General features: G+C 39.4%; 1 protein-coding gene across 1 annotated transcript in view; it reads right to left on the bottom strand.

The window, feature by feature from the left end:
• Positions 1–14,028, bottom strand: part of ACSBG1 (acyl-CoA synthetase bubblegum family member 1) — a 30,004-nt gene extending 15,976 nt beyond the window's left edge. Inside the window, exons 1-2 of the mRNA XM_032194640.1 lie at positions 13,903–14,028; positions 7,512–7,618 (exon numbers count right to left, since the gene is read on the bottom strand). Coding sequence (XP_032050531.1) covers positions 7,512–7,618; positions 13,903–13,952 — 157 coding nt within the window. The 5' untranslated portion in view covers positions 13,953–14,028. The remainder of the gene's footprint in view (positions 1–7,511; positions 7,619–13,902) is intronic.
• Positions 14,029–20,275: the final 6,247 nt, after the last annotated feature.

Below are 20,275 nucleotides of genomic sequence, written 5' to 3' on the forward strand. Positions count from 1 at the left end.
ATGGATCTCCACTCACCCCTGTCTTGTCCCATTACCACGTCATCTTTTGCCTTCTGCTCTTGCCTTTCTCATGCTAACCATCTTTCCACCATTCACTTAAAAAAATAAAAATATTTTCTACCCATCGCTGACAGGACACAAACAGGGAACACCACCGAAATCCTTGCTGCCAAGGACTGTAGGTGTCCCTGGCATTCACAACAAATGGCTTCCTCAAAGATCCTGCTTAGCTATTGCTGACCCAGCAAGAAGCAGGCTTAATATCAATACATTCTTTAGAGAACTTAGGGGTTAGTAAATTGGCAAAATTTACATGGATTCTTCTTAAGAAAGACAAAAAGAATGCTCACAACCCCCCTGCCAAATAGCTAGTTCCCATCCTTCTGGATGAAACAGTACAAGAACAGTTTAAGAATATTTTTTTCCTTAGACTTACTTTCATAAATGAAGCTGGTTTGCTGCCAGCATTCAGTGAAACTATTTCTAAAGATTTCACTGCCCCCATACTTTATCTTAACATGTACAAAGTATTTTTGAAAAAAATACTTAATTAACCTTTCTACCCCTTCCCAGGCAAGGAGATACTAACCCTGGTGCAGAAAGTAATTAGAAAAGTCAAAGCCATGATGCGTGTCAATCTGGGATTACTGTTCCTGACTCATATTATGCTGCATTCGTGTTCCTGACTCACACCCTAATATTTGTTCTCTTGACCATCCTGACAAACAGAAAGTAATAATGACAGAAGTAAATACAAATAAAGCTGCTTAATCTCCATGTGCCTTAATTTTCTCATGTATAAATTGTATATAATGATTTCAAAACATAGGTGTGGAGCTTTACCAAATATTCTCACGTGTCTTAAGGTCAATGGATAAAGGGCACCACAAATCCAGGCAGCAGTAATGGAGGAGGTTAGGTAATGGACAAAGAGACTTCGTTGAAGTGTAAACAGTGGCACCCAACAAACATTTAAGTGTGAGGGCAAAGCAGGTGTTTCTGCCTTTAACTTCAGTCCTGGTGTGAATAGGATGAAATGAAACCCGTCAGAGAAGGAAGCTACTGGTAAGCCAAGTGCTTATTTTCTGCACGCACACAAAGCCTGGGTGAAAAACTCTCTATGATGTTCTGGCTTCTCAACCAACAAAAATAGGAAGGATCACAGGTATGAGTGAGCACAAAATCATACCATACAGAACTAAATTACAACATCTCAGTTTACCTATTACAAAAAACTCTTCAAAGTCTCTTTCTCGCTCTCTCCAGTGGAACTAAAAATATTAAAAATGTTCCTAGAATAACATTGCAAAAGTTGCTGAATCACAATATTTTCACTGCAGTTGTTCAGCAGATAGTAGTTTCCGGACAGGAGAGCGAAAGATCACATCATTGCAATATCTATAAATGAAAGCTAAAAGTGTACTTTGAAACGGGGAATCGTTTTGTTTTTATTTAAGCAATTTTTCTGGTGTCAAAAAGGCATCTTTGACTCACACCAAAAAGTCTAAGAACAGAATCACTTTCACAGAGACTCAACGAGCCACCTTAATAATACAAAATATATACTGCAAAGGAATATAAACTTGAACACTCATGCAGTATCTGTATTTGCATGTATTTGCAGGTAAAGCTTAAATCTAAAAACAGTTCTTAAATCTAAACCTAAGCCAAAAATAATAATAATAATCTAAAGATTGCTCTCCCACAGAGTTTCTAAAAACAGCAGAAAATGAACAACATACTCTTGTAAGTACACAAAGGGATATTAAGCAGAGGGCTCGTTCTTCCCAGAAAGAGCCTGGGAAAGAATGCCTGGCTAAATACTGAATGAACTGATTATAAAGTGGGAAAAGCAAAATAGGTGCCCTGCCTCACTAGCAGCTCAAAGCTCAACTGCAATGCCCATGATAGAAATGAACTCACCACCTGAACCAAAGTGGACATCAGTATAGAGATCCTTTAAATAAACTATGAGCATTGATGCATTATACATCTGTAGGTTTACATAGAACATAAAAAGAAATAAGACAGGATTCCACCTCAAAGTACTTAATGCCACTGACAGTTCTCTATATGCAAGCAAAGAGGAGTATTTGTTCCTTTCCTCTTTCTTCTAGTAACTCCTGCTATCTGCATTACACTTTGTACCCCAAAAGCTTCTTTATTCACTAACATATGACCTCGGCTCATGTCCTTCACGTGAATTCAGTTAGTCAGAGATGGTGAGAAAATATCTGCTCCTAGAAAACCTATTTTATTAGATAAAACAAATGAGCACAGATTTTATTCAGATAGGTACTCACCTTTGAATATCTGAGCCCCTTCAAGTGTCCCTATCCCACCCCCTCAACTCCACCATTCTCCTCCAAGGCACAATTCCTTTTCAGACTAATTTTTCCATGTACCATTGTCTTTGCAGCTGGAGGAAGAGGCAGCTCAGAGTTGCTGTATACAAAGTGTGTAACAGGATGACCATTTCTGCCTTTTGTCTGGGAAATTGTTCTAATTACATCTGATAAATTATTTTGAATTTTATGCATACAGTGTTTCCAGTAAAATTAAAAAAAAAGTACTATGAAACTTTACAGGAAATAAAAACAGTTTAAAACTGTTTTCTATTTAAAAAGTACTTTGAAAGTTTTAAACTGATCTTTCGCAATTCAATCCTAGACTTGTGAACCATCTATAAGTGAATTCTAATTTATGAGTACATTTGTGATTAAAATATTTCCTACCAAATTTGAAATAATACATAATATAAACACATCAGAATTTTTCTATTTTTGTAAGCCAATTATTTCTTTCCACTGTGTATGTTGCAAGATGGTAGAGGCTGTCTCTTCCAGCCTAGATACCAAAAGACTGTTTTAAATAGGCAAGCAAAAAGCAAAACGATACACTTTTCTCACATGCATAGTATGTTTGGCTGAAATGCCTGCACCTTTGGAATATATGACAGAATGTGTGCTAGTAAAAAAATAAATAAATAAATTGCAACTAATCCTATAATTTAAAGCTAATACATGAATGAGACCTCCTCTCTGTTCACTACTTGTCTTTCAAGTACCCTGGTGACTGACTGCCAAAATGCATTTGGGAATGTAAATGAAATCTCATGGAAGAACTCCAAGCTGTAGGAAATGCAAAAGAACCAAGGTCACCTTTCACACAGGGAAACAGGTAATAAAGGCTGATTGTGGAACAGCCCCGCTGCATGACCTCAGTTCAAATTGTTATGCCATGGATGTGCCTGAGAAGCAGAAACTAAAACAATAATTAAACTTCTGCTTGAAACTCTTTCAGTTTTAACTCACAGAACAGTATCTTGATTATATGCCACTTCCTGCAAAACATCACTCTGCTCTAATGACAAGAGAAGGTATTAGGCTCTTAGCTGGAGGCATTTTTTTTAATGGACAGTTGTCATCCCAGATTCCACAACAGTGATGCCATCACATTCTGCTGACAATAGAAATACATCATTCCTCCTCTCACCCATTACTATTGTTAATTTTCTTCAACACATCCTTGGCCCTGAAAAATAAACTTCTTTTTAGTGAAAGCTGAAGTTGAATAGACACAGACAGGAATAAGAGAGCTTGTCATCTGCACCAAATTTTCCCTCGTGCCAATGAACAGATTAAACAGAAAAATACAAAACTGAATTTCAAGTGAACCTGAACATATGAGCCAGAAAACATGCACAGTGATACTTTAAAAAAATAAAAATAAAAGAATACAGCAACAACCTCTCCCTGTTTCCCGTCTATAGCTTAAACTCTTAAGCAGAAAAAAATGAATAAAATAGACAAAATATTTTTAAATTAGCCAAAAACCACAGGAATGTTTTAGTTCATGGAAGCTTTTACCTTTTCCAGTAGACAAAAAGGGAACGTCTATGAATCATAATAAAATATATTGCTCTGCAGATGCAGGAAGCTGCTACCAATGTGGATCAGAGATGAGAGATATCCTTCAAAGAATGTTTTTACAAACTGACATGGAAGGAGTGATGCAGCAGAACAGACAACTACGTACAAAACAAGCTTTGTAACAATCGTGACGCTTCTAAAACTGATGGTGATGTACCAAAACAAAGGTGTGTGCATAATCACAAGGAAACATCACTCCATAAACATTGCCCAGGCATGCAGAGATAGAAGGTCCAAAGTTAGATGGAGATGAAACTGGTAAGGGACGTGAAGAGCCACAAGGGCTTCCGCAAGTACATTGGAAGCCAAAGGGATACAATGGGCAACTTACTGACTTAGGATTTGAGGAGGGCTGACATACTCAGTGCCACCTTTGTCTTGGTCTTTACTGACAAGGTTTTCTGAGCTCCTGTGCCCAGTGGCAGCAGATGAGAAGTTCTACCTACTATAGCAAAGGAAATTCCAAGTAAAATCCTCTAATGCAGAATTCTATATTACACATGCAAAAACCTCCTTGGGCCCAAACGGGATTCTTCAGGCTCAGAGAGCTGGCCTCATGCCATCCCTAGGCTGCTCCCATCATCTTTGAAAAAGCATGGCAATCAGGTGGGATCTCTAATGACAGGAAAAAGGCAAATGTCACATCCATCTTCACAAATAGGAAGAAAGAGTACTTGAGTACCAACAGGACAATCCAAATCACCGCAGACTGTGGGAAGGCTATAGAACAAACCCTCCTAGAAATCACTGTGAGGTATAAAATGGTTACTGAGACCAGCCAGAATGGATTTACCAAACCCAAATCAAGTCTGTCCAATCCAACTGCCTTCCACCACGAGATGACTGGCTCTGTAGATGGGGAGAGGAGAGCTGTGGCAGGTCATTTACTTTAACAAGGTCTCCCACAGCATCCTTGAAGGCAAACTTGGAACGTTTGGACCAGATGGAGTTGGAGTAGCAGGTGAATCAAAACCAGGCAGGATAATTAGTCTTGGAGAACAGCGGTCAACATTTCCAAGTCTAGCTAGCAGTCAATTACAAGTGGCATTCTTCAGGGGTTAGTCCTAGAAACAATATTGTTTTAATGACTGCATTGCCGTCTTGAGCAATGGAATGCTCCCTCACCAGCTTCAATGACGACACATGAAGAATTGGTCTGGCACAAACCTCAAAGCCCAACAATGGTAAATGTTAAGTCCTGCACATGGGCTAGGATAACCTCATGCAGCAGCACAGACTGGGTGTTGGCTGGCTCAGCAGAAAATTCCCTGTGGCTCCTGGTGGAAAACAAGCTATGTAAGAGTCAGTATTGTGTTCCTGAAAGGCTAGTTCCTGGGCTGCATTAGCAAGATAATAGCCAGCAGATCAAAGGAACTAATTATTTCCCCCTACTCAATACTCAATGAGGTTGCCTCTGGAGCAGTGTGCAGCTTTGGAAGCTCCAGTGCAAGAGATCCTGACAAACTGAAGGAAGCCTAAAGGAGGGCCTCTCAGATGTTCACAGGACTGGAGCACACCACACAAGAAGCCCTTGAAAGAGATGGGATTCTTCAATCTGGAGAAGACCAAGGGTGAATATAACGACAGTTTGCTACAGACTGGAGGCAGGGCAGGTGGGCTATAGAGAAGGCAGATTCCTCTCAGAGACACACAGTGGAAGGACAAGAGGCAATGGACATGAGATGCAGCAAGGAAAACTCTTGCTAGATAAAGAAAAATAATTTCACAATGCAGGTGGCTAAGACCAAGAACAGGGTCTGAGAGACTCTGAGAGGAACCCTTGTCCTCAGAGGTTTTCAAAACTCTGCTGAATAAGGCCATGAGGTCACTTTTTAGCAGGAAGCTGGACTAGCTGCCCTCCAGAGGTCTTTTCCAAAAAGTTATTTTGCAATTCCATCAGAATATAACCAGCATGCATGAGTTCTCATTTACTTTTACACTGGTTTATAACCAATATAATGCTTGCTGTCAAGAGTGAGGTTATTCTGGTTTTATACACGCATTATTACAAAAACCAAACTATGGCTTGGTTTCACAGGGATGAGCTTCTATAAGGTGGTGGAAAATAAATGGTAGAAAATTCCAAAAGCAACTTGAGGTCTTCATTAAACATATTTACATCTGAAATTGCAGAACTATCAATTATAAAAAGAGACAGTTCACAACTACAAAGCATCAGAATCTCCTTTTCACCTGACATATGAAGCAAACCCACTGCAGCTGAAGACTGATTCATCAACTTAGAAATGTACCTAAGCTCAAATAAAGGAACTGCTCAATTAAGATGAATGGGGCGTGACTTGTGATTGCAGAAAAATTATCATGGAACATCTGGAGTGGCTTCTACCCTTCGTTGTTTGCCTCGCCTTTCTTCCAGATGCCACAGGCACCTAATGCAGGAGTGGCTGAGGTGGCATGTACACTCCTTCCTGAGCACCGTGGTTTATAGACCAGAGTACTACGGAAACTGGAGCCAGTAGCAACCTCTGGGAGAGAAGCGGGACGGATAGCTGGTGGCAGTAACCAGCGTCCCAGATATATTCTCTTAGAAAAATAGGTCAGAGCCTTCACAAGCACACAAGCAGGTACTCTGCAGAATCACAGCCTCAGCAATAATCTACACATGCAATGTGTCTTCAATAGCTCAATAAAACATGCTAAACATTTAAAAAGAGAAGGTAGTTGTCACCTTTACCCATACAAATTTCTCCCCTGCTTACTAAACAACAAAATGTGAATGGCTGGCAGTGCAATTCTTGGGAAAAAGAAAAAAGACAAGCAAAACAAACAAACAAACAAAAAGCACTGTTGTGGATTAAGGAATTGCCTTTTTAACAGTATATATACACACACGTATGTATACAAGTGCATATTCATACGTGTAAAGTCTGCAAATCAGATTCCTACATAAATTTGTTATTTCTTCAAGATCTGTTTGTAGTCACTACTCCATTTGTCTCCTAGTACAAATAACACCATATTTAAACAAGCACATTTAGATAGCAGTCTCAACAAGGCATCAGGGAGCTCCCTCGGGGCTGCAAATCTTCCAAAGCAGCTGCTTATATTCTGCTTGCAAACCTCCCTTAAGCTGCATGGTAGCAGAGCTCTTTTAATATAACACTGCACTTGGTTTAAACTTACAACAGTATGCCTGTGCTACAATACAATGCAGAACTGACCCAAGGACAGGTACTCCTTCACAGCCCCCAGTTATTACAGCATGGAAAATTCTCGATAGCTACTAGCTGGTAAGCAGGCTGTAATGCCAAAGTTAACACCAGGATGGGGATGACTTTGCTGGGGATCAGGCTACTTTTCACTTTTATCTAACAATCATCTCAAATACAGACCAAAATCATGAGAAGCTACTGAATTCGTGCAAGTTTACAGAAAACTCCTGAAAAGTTTCAGTTGCCTGATTCTTTTTTTTTTTTTTTTTGGCGGGTTGGGGGGGGGGGGGGGTTGTTCTTATCATAGCCCTGAAAAACAGCCAGTTTGCTAAAACAGACACAAACATTGCATGTAAAAATTCTAAAAGGGGTTCCAATTTTCAAAAATCACCTTTTGTGTGCTTACCTGCTGGCTCTTCTTGGGTCCCTTCTCTTGGGTCTCCTCTCTCATCTTGGGTGTCCTCAAAACAAGTCAGCAAATCTCTGCAGATAGGCCGTGTATCTGTAGATATTCTGAAAGGAGATATAACTACTAAAGATGTAATGCTTAAATCCACATACTAATATACCCAAAGGAAAATAAGAACACACCTGGCATACAGCTGCAAGGAGAAAATACACTGCAGAATTATGGTTTGTTGGTAAGATGCTCTATCAACACCAAAATGTTCTAAATATCTGGACTTTGGCTGCAACAGTTAAGGCCGGCGTTCTGCATAAATCATTTAAAGTTATTAGTACAGGGACAGCATGTTCCCAAATTCAACTACCAATTTAAAAGGGAATTTCCTATATAAAATTTTGATTTAACCAAAGTGTATGATTACAAAGGTAATATATAAAAACCTCTACAAAGCACACACAAAAGATTTGAGAGTAGAAGTCATTTTAGCATGCCAATTACAACAAAACGAGTTCAAGTTACACAGTGCTGACCAGCCAGAACTCAACAAAACATACTCCTGTGCAACTCCATTAGCATGAGGGTTTTTTGAATGACAGTACTTCCTGACAGGCTGGGATTTAATGGTGAGGTACCATCCTATCAAATAAGACTCTGTCAGCTGCCTGAAGTCAAGAGACCAGCCCTCCCCTGAGGCAGAGGCACAGCAGGCTCAGGCTGGCTGGCCCAGGGCCTGGCGCAGATCCCAGAGCAGCTCCAAGTGCCCGCAGCTACTGCCCTGCGCCGCACCAACTGACTGCTAGAGCATACTGAAGCTCCTCTCACGTATCAGGTGAACCAACAACCGAAATCAAGAGTCTGAACATTCCCTGTAGTGGATTAACAAAGGGAAAAATTCCATTCGTTGTTTCCAAGACTGAAACAGCTCCAGTCAGTTCTGTCTTTGCAAACCAGGAGAAGTAATGCATGTGCAACAGGATAAGAGCACAGCAGTGACTGAAGTAACTGACAGACCTCCTGAGCCCTTGCTGTGGGTGAGGATTCTGGGGAAAAAAAAAAAAAAAAAAAAAAAAGGCAACCAATCTGAGCTTGCTGGCAGAGCAGTTAGCCTAGGGAGGAAAAAAAAAAAAAAAAAGTCTTTGAACAAATCCAGTGAATACAGCACTGTTTCTTCTTGGAAACAAAGAAATTTAATATAAGAGCTAAATCTCCCCCACTCTGATCATTATGAAATGGCAGTCCTCATGTGCTTAACGTTATACATTAGGAAAAACTGTTATTAGTATGATACTGAGTGTCTGATTAATGACAGTCTGTGTTGTGACACTAATTTCTTCCTTTTTTTCTTTTTAAAACTTCAAGAAACTTTGGAAGCACTTCCACAAGCTCTACTTTTTTTGCCCTGATATTTGGAATTTCTGCATACATCTCACATGCTAGGTCAAATACAGTCAGCTCATTTCCTGTGCATAAGGTTCTCTCAGTAAAATCTGATGAAAATACTAAGAATAAAACCTAAAAGAATGTATAAAGTCAACATTTAATATGATAATGAACTGATGATTTCTATGGAGAGCAAAAGTATTTTTACATAAATTCTTACTTTAACACACCTCACAAAATACACACATTGTCCTATACGATTTGGTTAGAACCTTTTCTCCCATATTTCAAAATGAGGAACTAGTTCAACATATTTTGGCCTTAATTCTGCAGAGTGCTTCCTTAGATAAAAAAAACGTACCGATGAAATCTGAACTTTGTTATGCAGCAGTCAAATTATAATGAAATTTAAGGGGAAGTTGTTAAACTCTATGTGTAGTGGCAAACAAACAGAAAGCTCTTATTCTTTTTGTATTCTTTTGTATATTTTATCACTATTGCTCAACTTCTGTAGCTTTCTCATTGTTAGATTTTTACCAGTGAGCATTGTGTTTTTGTTTGTTTGTTTGTTTTAAAGTCAGCTTTCTATAAACTTGCAAAAATATGAGCAGTTGATCAAATGATAAAAGTCTGTATATTGTTGATACATTATTCAGTACAAGTTACTTTTTTAGGCTTCAGGATATTTAGTCACAACCCCTTAAATATATACAGAAATTCAAAATACTTTAAGTCTGGAAATCACATTCATAACTGGTCACAAGGAAGGTTTGAACAAACAGGTTTTTTTGCAGTTTAAACAGTCAGTAGTTTGGGCTACGCTTCCATCCAGAATCCACTACTGCTGTCAGGATTTAAGATGATGCCACCATCTCTTTCTCCCTTTCCTGGTATTTCTAATGCAGAAGCTTCTCCCATTGCACAGCTGCTCAGCTCTCATCTCATTCCTGAATCATGTTGTACTACATGGATGGCGTCACCATACAGTGAAAACATTATTAATAAATTTTGTTCTCAGGGAGATTCTTTGTTATCTTAGGGAGAAGATTGTGCAAATCCCCATTTGCACAAGTATTTATTTCCCCAACACACTTTTGTTGCCTTAGGCTTTCCCAATTATTAAAAATTAATCATACAATTTATTATTTAGTAAAAATATAGTAATTTTTTCCCATTAAAAAATTATCTTATTAAAAAACATGAAATGAGACTGAACTGGAAAACATGCATTTTTTTCCAAGGCAGAAACCTCTTCATAAATTTCATGTTCACCTTTCATTGCTTGCTTCTTCTGAGGATGACTTGTAAATTCTTATAGTTCGGTTGTTTAATTTAAACAGTAGTAAAGCAGGTGAAAAAATAAAATCTTTCTTCCAATCAGTCTGTGACCAGTGTTATGAAATATTTGTCCATTTTAACAATTGGACTTTTTTGTTTTTTTGTCCCCTAAGCTTTTGTTGCATGTTCTGCAGGGCAACCCAGCTATATATAATCCACCAGCTTTAATCTACATTGGAGCTGCTTTTGGCAGTATGTTTTGGGTCTGCATCTGCACTTTCCAGAGTACTTTTCATGGGGTGTTAGGCATTTTCAACAGGTCACTTGGCCATTTTAGGTTAAGATGGAATCATTAAGTAATCACTTGACAATTCTTTTGGCAGCAAAAAGCAATGGGCCAAATTACCTCTGGGTATCTCTGAAAACTTGAATAATCCTGGCATTTTGCCCAGAAACTTCAGCCACTAGCCATCACCATCTGGATCCCATTCATGAGTAATCCTTTCCCGATTTCCCATGCATCTTGCAAGTGCTGACTCCAATATTTTAAAACAGAACTCTGGGGAGAGGATGTGGGAGGGAGCACAGGACAATAAATTTAGAATCATGAATCTGTCAGAGATCTACACAAAGACTGTGAAATTACTCAGATTCAAATCTGAGTCACACAACATAACTTGGCCCCCAGGTTTAATAGCTCATCAGATAAATCAAATTCTGTGAGCAACACAAACAGCTGAGTAGCAAATACTACATCTCCTGACTGAGAAGCTATTAATTATTTCCTAAAACATTTTTAAATGGTTTCTCATCTTCTATTGCATCAAGAAAAACAGACAGTAATGGCCCACAATACTAGTTTTGTAAATCCTAATTTTGTATCACATGTAAAATTGTTCCTATGTTAAGGAGCAAAGTAAGGAGAGTCAGAAGAGGTCCTCCTGGTCCTTTACAGAGGCATTGCTGTCTATTACGAGTGGTCTTATTTACCAATTACTCCTCTTTTTAAATTAGGGAAATATTATAATACTTTCCATATTTGTTCTATTTAAAATTTCCCCTTCTCCTTGAAGAATGGGTTACATTCAGGTTTTAATTAGTTTCATGTCCTTATGAGACTTAAAAAGGGGGCAGCCCAGATATGTGCCACTCTTGCAAAAAGGCTCAGCTGATTAAACAATCAGCTTTCTTCTCAGAGTGCACAAGAAAACCACCTTTCTCAAGTTACTAATATAACTTCTTCCCACACAAAGGTATCTTTAAGAGCAACACAAAAGTGTAATAAAGAACAAAGAAGATAAGAGCTGAGACCTGTTTTGCCATATGCCAGATTTGACGCACACCTTCTAGTAAAGCCTATCTTTGTTTGCAAAAATAAAACTTCCTTTTATCTTTTGTATGACTAATTTCCCTCCAAAAAAAAGAAACAAAACAGGCCATTTATTTTGGCAAGCAGACTAGTTCTACAGATAGCTGAGAATTGTGTGGGTGAATAGGAAGGAATATATCAACCTTTTTACTCTGTTCTACCCTACCCAGCAAAATCCCACACCTGAGCCTGAAATCTTCCAGTAGCTGCTTCTGTACAGCAATCTGTAGGGATTAAGGCAAAGTTAGGTCATGCAGAACTCATTATTTCCTCTCTTTCTCACTTTTGAGGTCATGCTGATTAAGTTTCAGACTAACCAAAGGTCTTTTTACCTCTGCACATTTTGCTAGAATCTTATATTCTTTGTCTAGTTTTCTCTACCTGAAATCCTACTTCCAGCATGAAAAAAGAAACTTTGCCAAACTTCAAACCACACCAGGTGAACACCACCACTTAGCAGGACAACAAATATGCACCAACTTCTTCAAAAACAGGGAAGCATTTAAGCAAAGGAAACCGAACACATCAAAAGCATTCAGAGTTCTGGTCTGACATTCTTTCAATAGAAATTCAGAAACAAACCATATGCCAAACATTTTTTACTGAAATGAAGTAATACATAAGACACTTAAACTTCCTGTTTGCAATGGTTGAAAGCCACTATATATTTTAAAATTCTTGCAGCAGTTTTTTTAAATAATGGAAACCCAGAACACTTTCTTTATTTAAGCACGTCACAAGTAGAACCATGCTTGGACTAAAACAGAGGCATTGTTACTAATTTACAAAAATCCTCACTTCCTCAGGTCAGTGTGTACATATATCTACACCAATCCCAAATCAAACTGTTTCATGGGTTTGGGGCAGATTTAAAAATGTCAATCTAGTATTAAATATTTTACTACTGCAAAAGAAAAAAATATATATTTTTTTTCAAAAGCTTTCCAAGATTTCTTCAATTTGTTTCTTTTCCATAAAGTCTTTTTCCACAGTTTACTCCTGAGTGTGCTTATCTGGGATTACAAAGCCCTGAATAGAAGAAACCATTATGATAAAATGGACCCCAGCCATCTGTTTACCTGAGAGGATCAAGCAAATCTTTCAAGCAACGTAACATGTAAGTTCTTATCTAAGTAAAAGTGAAGTTAAATCTAACTTAACAGAAAAATGTCTACCTAATACGATAGTTCAGTACATGGGAATCAATAATTAGTACTCAGTGATACTGACAAACTTACAATAAGAAGCTAAAATATTTCCTGTGAGATTTGTTCATCTATTCTGAAAATCTTGGGCATTTTGAAAAACTCTAAATAGAGATGGGGAGATTTTCTCACAGGAAATACGATTACAGCAATGGAGTAACAGGAAAAGGGAAATGTTTTTTCCCTTTTGTGTTGGCTACCTAGGACAAAAAGAAGAAAGCAGCCGATAGGGTTGTCTTTCATGTAAAAATGTAATATCAACTCTGAAGTAAACTCTTTTAAAAGCAAGTTCCCCACTCCCTGCTCAAAGAGATGGGATACCTTTTAAGGTATCCCATGATTTAAGTTCAGTTGCCTTTGATGGAAAGATGATGCTCAACCACAAAGGCAAATTACGACCTAAGGTTTATTCCTTCAAACTTAGCAGGGAAGAGAGCTCTACATTCATAGCTGCAGCAGGATATTTTTGAAGGTCCATTCAAAGTACATAATATGAATGGTAGTATGTGTAGAGCAAACAGTACCGAACTTCTAGTCTTGGTTGCTGCTCTATTCATCGCAGACACATGAAGGGATGGTTCAGGAACATGACCACTCTTTTCTTGAAGACTATCAGAATTTTGCTATTTTATGGTATTTAAGAATGTATGTAATCTTACCACATGGTTGGAAAGCCATTAATCATTCAATTTACTGCAGTATAAGAGTCTAGTAGCTTACCAGCATTTTCAGATAGCATTCCCTGTCTTTACTAAGCTGTGAGCAGCTGAGCCACAGGAACTCAATGTACCTCTTGTTGGAACTGCTATACACAAACCTCTGCTGAGCCCATTTCTGGGACTAAAAGCCTCTGCGCTATAAAATGAACACTACACAATTAGATAAAGGCAAATAGGATACAAGCAACATAGTTCATACTGAATGAAACAGTTAGGATTAATGCCAAACTAGAAGTTAGCATAGGAGAGTAAATCCATTTAGAATCTTCATTACGATTTTCTCTCATTTTAGCCTCAAAAGATACTTCTTATTCTGAATCAGATGGAGTCACTATTAAGAAAGTAAGGTTCTCATGGACCCACATGGTAGTAGAAGACGAATTTAAGTCGTGAAAAACTGGAAAATCAGTTTGTTAATATAAATACATAAACTACTTTACCCATTTTCATCTTGTGATTTTTTCGCAAGAGTCTCTCCACTGTTAGGCATGCTGACAAGCCCTCTAAAGCTGGTGACAAATATGCTAAGAACTGTGAAGGTTGGGCATAAATAAGCCACTTGAACAACAGAAGAAACCAACACTAACTGGTTATTTGTTAGAAAAAAACAACACGTAATAAAGAGGAGGAGACTACAGCTACAAAAGCTGTTTCTTTCTGATTTTAGCATGCTTGAAATGTCGCAGTGCCTGTGAGCTGCTTACTGCTAAACTTTCTTTTTTATTCAGTTTTCTTTAATTATCCATGAGAGGAATTTTAATGAGCCTACAATGCTTTAAGATGCAAATCATTTCTTTTGCCAAGATTTTTAACAAATTAGTTCACAGAAGTTGAATCAATTCTGATTTTTATTACCTCTATTTTCAAAAAGGAACATTCAGCGAAGTTAATTTCTTAAAGAAAACACAGATTAATTACATTAGGAAATGCCTGCAAGTCAATTATACCAATGAAACCCAGTACTGCAACAGCCAAGCACCTCCTCCAGCATCACAGCTACCAGTACTTCATTGACTTCGCCAAACGAGGCCTACCATAAATTGTAGGAGTTTCTACACATGACTGAACCGATTAGTTCCCAGGATGTAATAAAGTCCAGTTTGTCCACTTAGGCTACTTCTCTACTAATAAATAAAAGCCAGGGAATAGCTCAAGCCACCCACTATGAGGATCTTCCCTGGGACAACTTTGGTCTGAGCCAACTGGTACTTCCCCACACAACTTCCACAGACAGAGGGGTAACTTAAGCCACAGGCAGTTACTAGAAGACTGTGTTAATGGCAACCCTTCTCAAAGGAGAGAGGGATGCAAGCTGTGCCCTGCCATTTCCCTCAGAGCCACAGAACATGATCAAAAATGGTATTTACTGGTACAAATCCACATTGATTAGGAAAATGTAGGACTAGTATACTTTATAGATGCTTTATAGATTCATATTTTATTCCAGAGTATTTGCACCATATCCAAATGCCTAATTATGCATAATGCAATTTGAAATTAAAGGAAAAGAAAGAAAACTTCACAGTGGGATTTTAAGTGCCCTATTTTCACCACTCACAGAAAGTCACTTTGAAAATCCCTGAACACAGAACAGGGGATATTTCAACTGTAAAAAACACTTTATCTCATAGAGATATGTTTTGTTCTGTTTTTGGTCAGGGCTGATTTAATTCCTTCGTCCTGGAATAATTCTCACTTTGCTCCAAGGACTGTTTTCAGAAAGCCCCTTGATATGTTACCTGAGCTTGCAACTAGCTTTCCAGAAGTACTTCAAAGAAAAAAAAAAAAAAAAAGAAAAAAAAAAAACGAAACCACAGATTTGAAACTCCATTGCAAGAAGTCTCACTTTATCTTTTCTTCTGGTCATGTGAAATGTTTTCCTTGCTATGTTAAAGGAAGGAATCCAAATAGATGATCACATTACCTTGTATAACTTGTATCTTGGTGTTGAACAGCTAGTCTCATGGAAGAGAAATGGCTGTTTATGCTCCAAAACTTGTGCTTTCATTTAATAATCAGAAGAAAACATTTCTAAATAGAGTATATATAGATCTCTTCTATAACTTAATTTTAACTACAGAATTATGAATGTCATGCTGTAAGAAAAAGTTCCACAATGAAATTGTCTTTGCAGTCCTAGTACGTTTTTCAGTACTCTTCAAATACATCTAGTAAATGAGGATAACTTATGTAAAGCTCAGTAAGGAATCTTGACCTTCAAACAATTTTTACATGCTGCAGTTTACACAATGCTGTTGTTAGCACAGTAAGTGTTTTCTTTGATGCCTGTATGCAACACGCATGAGATTGTGCTCAACTCACAGACTGAATTCTTGCAATGGGACAGGCTGCTTCTTCCAGCTGCAGGTGAAGCTTTCTGCAGATTGACAGGCTTACGAAGCTATGAAAGAAATGAAGAGGTGAATAAAGCTCGTGTGCTGTTTATGTCCTTTGTTTTACAATCATGATTGGTACCTTCCAGGAATTAGTGTTAAGACACTGTTGCTGCAAACTTGTGCTGTCACAAGATCCCAAACAGAAATATTACAGATGCCAAAACAAAGCCGTGCTGTTACCATGGCTCGTAACCAGCTCAACCACAGTGCAGAGATCAGCCGACAGGTGGGTGGAGTGCTTGGCACTCCATTCATATTTGGGATGGGATGTTTCAGGTTTAATTCACACTGCTGCCATGGCAACGTAAAGTTGTCCATTGCTGCGTGCTCTGTCATTTCTTCCCTAAGGCAAGCGTGTTTGTTTCACTACAAAACTTATGTTCATTTAAAACAAGTGGAGAAATATACTAATTCTGGATGCTCCTTGCTGTTTATCCCAGTTAGTTTAAGCAGGCCGTTGATTCATGCAGCTGAACAACTATGCGTGATTGGCTTTTTTTTTTTTTTTTCTTGATTTCATGACTGGTAACAAACTTCTTAATGTAGAACAATGGTTTCTGGTAGAAGCATGATGCTAACCTGGTGGTCCTATTGTTACTTCAGACCTCCAGCACTGAGTCTAAAAACAACAACAAAAAACATAACCAGAAAAAAAGGTCTATAATATTTTTTCAGTTCCTACTTCAAAGGCTTTATGTCATTAGAACAAAACTCTAAACCCAAACAGTACTTTGGTTATGCTGCCAGTAACTCTTACTAGATAAATATGTACTAAACCACTCCTGGAAGATCAACTAATTTAAGTTAGCTTGGACTAAGCAGTAGTTAAGAGTAGGTGGTTCCATGAAAAAGCCCAGGCAAGCAACATCTTTCTGAACTCACGCATATGCCTTCTACCAATTCACTTCTAATGAACAAATTCTGATTAAAAATAAAATTTAAAAAGGACAACTTTTACCCTTAGATATGCTTCACTACACTTCCAGAACTGAAGAGAATTTATCTGCACTCAAATCAGCATCTTCTTTACCGTGAGGGTTGTGAGGGACTGGCACAGGCTACCCAGAGAAGCTGTGGCTGCCCCATCCCTGGCAGTGCCCAAGGCCAGGCTGGATGGGGCTGGGGGCAGCCTGGGCTGGTGGGAGGTGTCCTTGCCCATGGCACGGCAGTAGAATTAGATGATCTTGAAGGTCTCTTCCAACCCAAACCATTCTGTGATTCTACAGTCTCTAGGCTAAAATGAGGCATCTACTTCACAGACATTGGGCAGGAAAAATGCAGTTTAACCCACAAAACCCTTCGCTACCCACAAACATATCCAGCTGCCATGTATTTGTATATCAAGAAATTTCCAGTAGCGATCTCTAAAGATGCGTTCTCTCATTGGCCATGCTACGGTGACAGGAATTTCACCTTACCTTTCTGAAAAATGCACTCTGCTTTTAAGGAATTGTTCCACAATCAGAAAAAAAAACAACACACCACCGACCAGTTCCTGTAAAGCTGTTGGAGCATCTATACCCAAAGCATCTTAAGTTTGCTTTTAAGTTTGTACAGATGGAGGAAGAAAATTGTAAGAAAAAAGCAGTTGTGAATGCACACGAGGAGAGAGCTATTTCTGAGCACCTAGAGAGAAAAATGTGACCCATAAGGTCAAAACGACTGTTGGTTGGTGGACAAGCACATCTAGAAACCATTTTACTGCTTCCTTCTGAGGAAAAGCCTGGTTTAGACTGCAAGCAATGTACAATCTCACAGTTACTCACAGGTGTTTATGTATCCAGTTTCAAATTTTATACAGGCCCAAAACACTCACAGCTGCACAGCCTTAACCAATTAAAATGGTACTATGGAAACAGGTCTCTCTTACTCACTTTGTATTACTATCACTTGAAGTTAATTACTACAGATTGTCACATATTTTAATTAAAACTTGGCTCTGAAAAATCCTCTGAAGATGCTAATCACTCACTATAAACTGTCCTAACATCTTAAAACAATGCCATCATTTCCATTTCCTTACAGATACTAGTCTTTTACTTTTCACCAAGAACAAAAATGCTTTCCTAAGAGCTGATTTCTGCCCAAATTATCCTTTCAATATTTCCTTCTGTGGAAAGAATTCCAGTACCACTTGAAGTCCACTACACGATACTGTTTTAAAACTTTCTGAAGCATATCTTAAGAAAGACTAAAAACTATAGGTTGAGTATGTTATTTAAAAGATATTTCTCCTAATGCACTGTAGAAATCATGGTATCTGTTTGGGTTTGGATACTGGAAAGCAAGGAAGTTTGTTGTGATTCAGATTTCACCTTTGCGAGGGACAGCTGAAGCTCCCTTTATGCAAATGTCAGTGCCTTTGAAAACAACTCCCAAGCGCCCAGATTTACCTTTTGTTTGTTTGTTTGTTTGTTTGTTTTTAGGTTATTCTTGGAACATCTTTACAAAAAGTCAAGGGTGCTCAAAGAAAGCCCAGCTGCAGACTGCACTCTTACTCATGGCTCTGGGATGCCACTTCCAGCAACAGCTTAATTGTTTGGAAGGCACAGTTCACTACATATGGTGTGGCCAGGTAAGAGAAACAAACATAAACAGAGAGATTCTGTATTTCATAAAATGCATACTTCTTACAGCCTATAAAGATGATGGATGTTCCAAAAGTCAGGTTGGAGGGAATGTTTTGACTCATTTTGTGCTAACAGTGAGAATACCTATTTTAAAACCAAACACAGAGTCCCCTGGTGGTTAAATGAAACAGGCAGTAGGAGCTAATTATTCCCCAACTCCCAGTCCGGTCCAGTCCTGCCTTCTTGGAGAGAACAGAGCTTCTCTGCTTTTTTTTTTTTTTTTTACACCTAGACACAGACTTGGTAAGTAAGAAGTGACAAGGTGATTCATAGTGTTGCATGCAGCAGGAAAAGAAGGAAGGGAAAGGAGAGCAAGAGATCAGGTGTTCATCTGAGAAGCAGGTAAGGAACCGCTGGTGAGGAACAACCAGACTTGAGAAGGCAAGGTGTGTAGCAGAAGAAATTGCATCAGGCCTGTACACACTCGATCACCAAGCTAGCCTAGGAGATAAGGGAACTAGAGCTGCAATTGCTGAGAAACATGCCTGAATGTTTAGAGGCTGTACTACGTTTACTATGAGACATTAGAGGAATTAAATTGGCTATTAAGGATTCCAGCTCTATTCAATAAACACGGTACTGAAAAATAGGAAGCGTTTTGCATCAGACAGCTAGAGAAGCGTTGTGCTCCCCTCAGGTACCGCAATCGCTGTGGTTGTCAGAGTAGAGGAACGCAAACGATAGCGATGGACTGACACCACTTCCATTTACTCGAACCCCAAACACCAGCCCTTGCTACTTTTCCTGCTGGTTCTTTGACCAAATAATGAGTTAGGTGTCCCAACTGGCTCCAAAGATGGAGAAAATGAATGCTTGATAGTAACTATAACCTGATAGTTGATTAAAAGAACACAAAGCAAGAGGCCCAATGCTCTTCAGCAAAAACCCACAGCAGAGCAGCTTCTGGCAGGGTACTCACCAACAGCTGTGACTGCGAGCGCACTGACCCGAGCTCTGAGCTGCCCTGTCCTTACAGAGGGTTACATTTACGCACACAGGGGTTCCTGCTCCCCGCAGCGATGTACTGCCTGCCTCTTTGCAACTTGCTTTAAATTGACCTTTGAAATTCAATTTTCGGTGAATTCATGATGTGCTTGGAAAGCCTCTGGAGCATTCAACTACTGCAAACCTGTTAACTGGTTTAACGTTACAGCCAACTTATCTTCAAGGTAAAAACCATTGAAGATTATTTTTTTTTCCCAAAAAATTAAATTCCCACCTTACAATTTTTTTTCTGTAGTCATTTTTGGAAGTTTCTTTACTTGCTTGCCAGGGCAACGTCACAATTTTGCAATACAGATTTAGGTGCTTTGCTGTCACTAACCACGCACCCAGAGGACAGCGGTTACCGCCGCTGACCCTGTGGCGTTGAACCGTTCCCTTTGTCACTGCTTTGATTTTTCCCTGTGGATTTTTCCCTGCTCCCCGCCCTCAGGAGCGCTCGCCCGTTACCAGGAGCGGGACACACACCGGGCAGGGCCCCGTAACTCGGGCTCCGAGCCCGCCAGCCCTGACAGGAGCGGCCGCGGGGCCGGGCGCTGAAGGGGCCGGGCCCAGCGCAGCCCCCCCGAGGCCCCGATGGCTGCTGGCGGCGGCTGAGGCCTGGCCCGGCCCCGCCCCGCCGGTTACGGGCGGTGACGTCACGCGCAGGGATTCTAGACCGTTCCAGGGCCGTGACGTCCGGCGGCGTCATTCCAGAAGATTCGGCCGGCGCCGCTATAAAAGGCACGGAAGAGGCGGGGCTCGCGCAGAGCCGGGCGGGCGGGCAGGCGGCGGGGCCGGGCGGC

The sequence above is a fragment of the Aythya fuligula genome, chromosome 11 (assembly GCF_009819795.1).
Source record: "Aythya fuligula isolate bAytFul2 chromosome 11, bAytFul2.pri, whole genome shotgun sequence".
NCBI lineage: Eukaryota > Metazoa > Chordata > Aves > Anseriformes > Anatidae > Aythya > Aythya fuligula.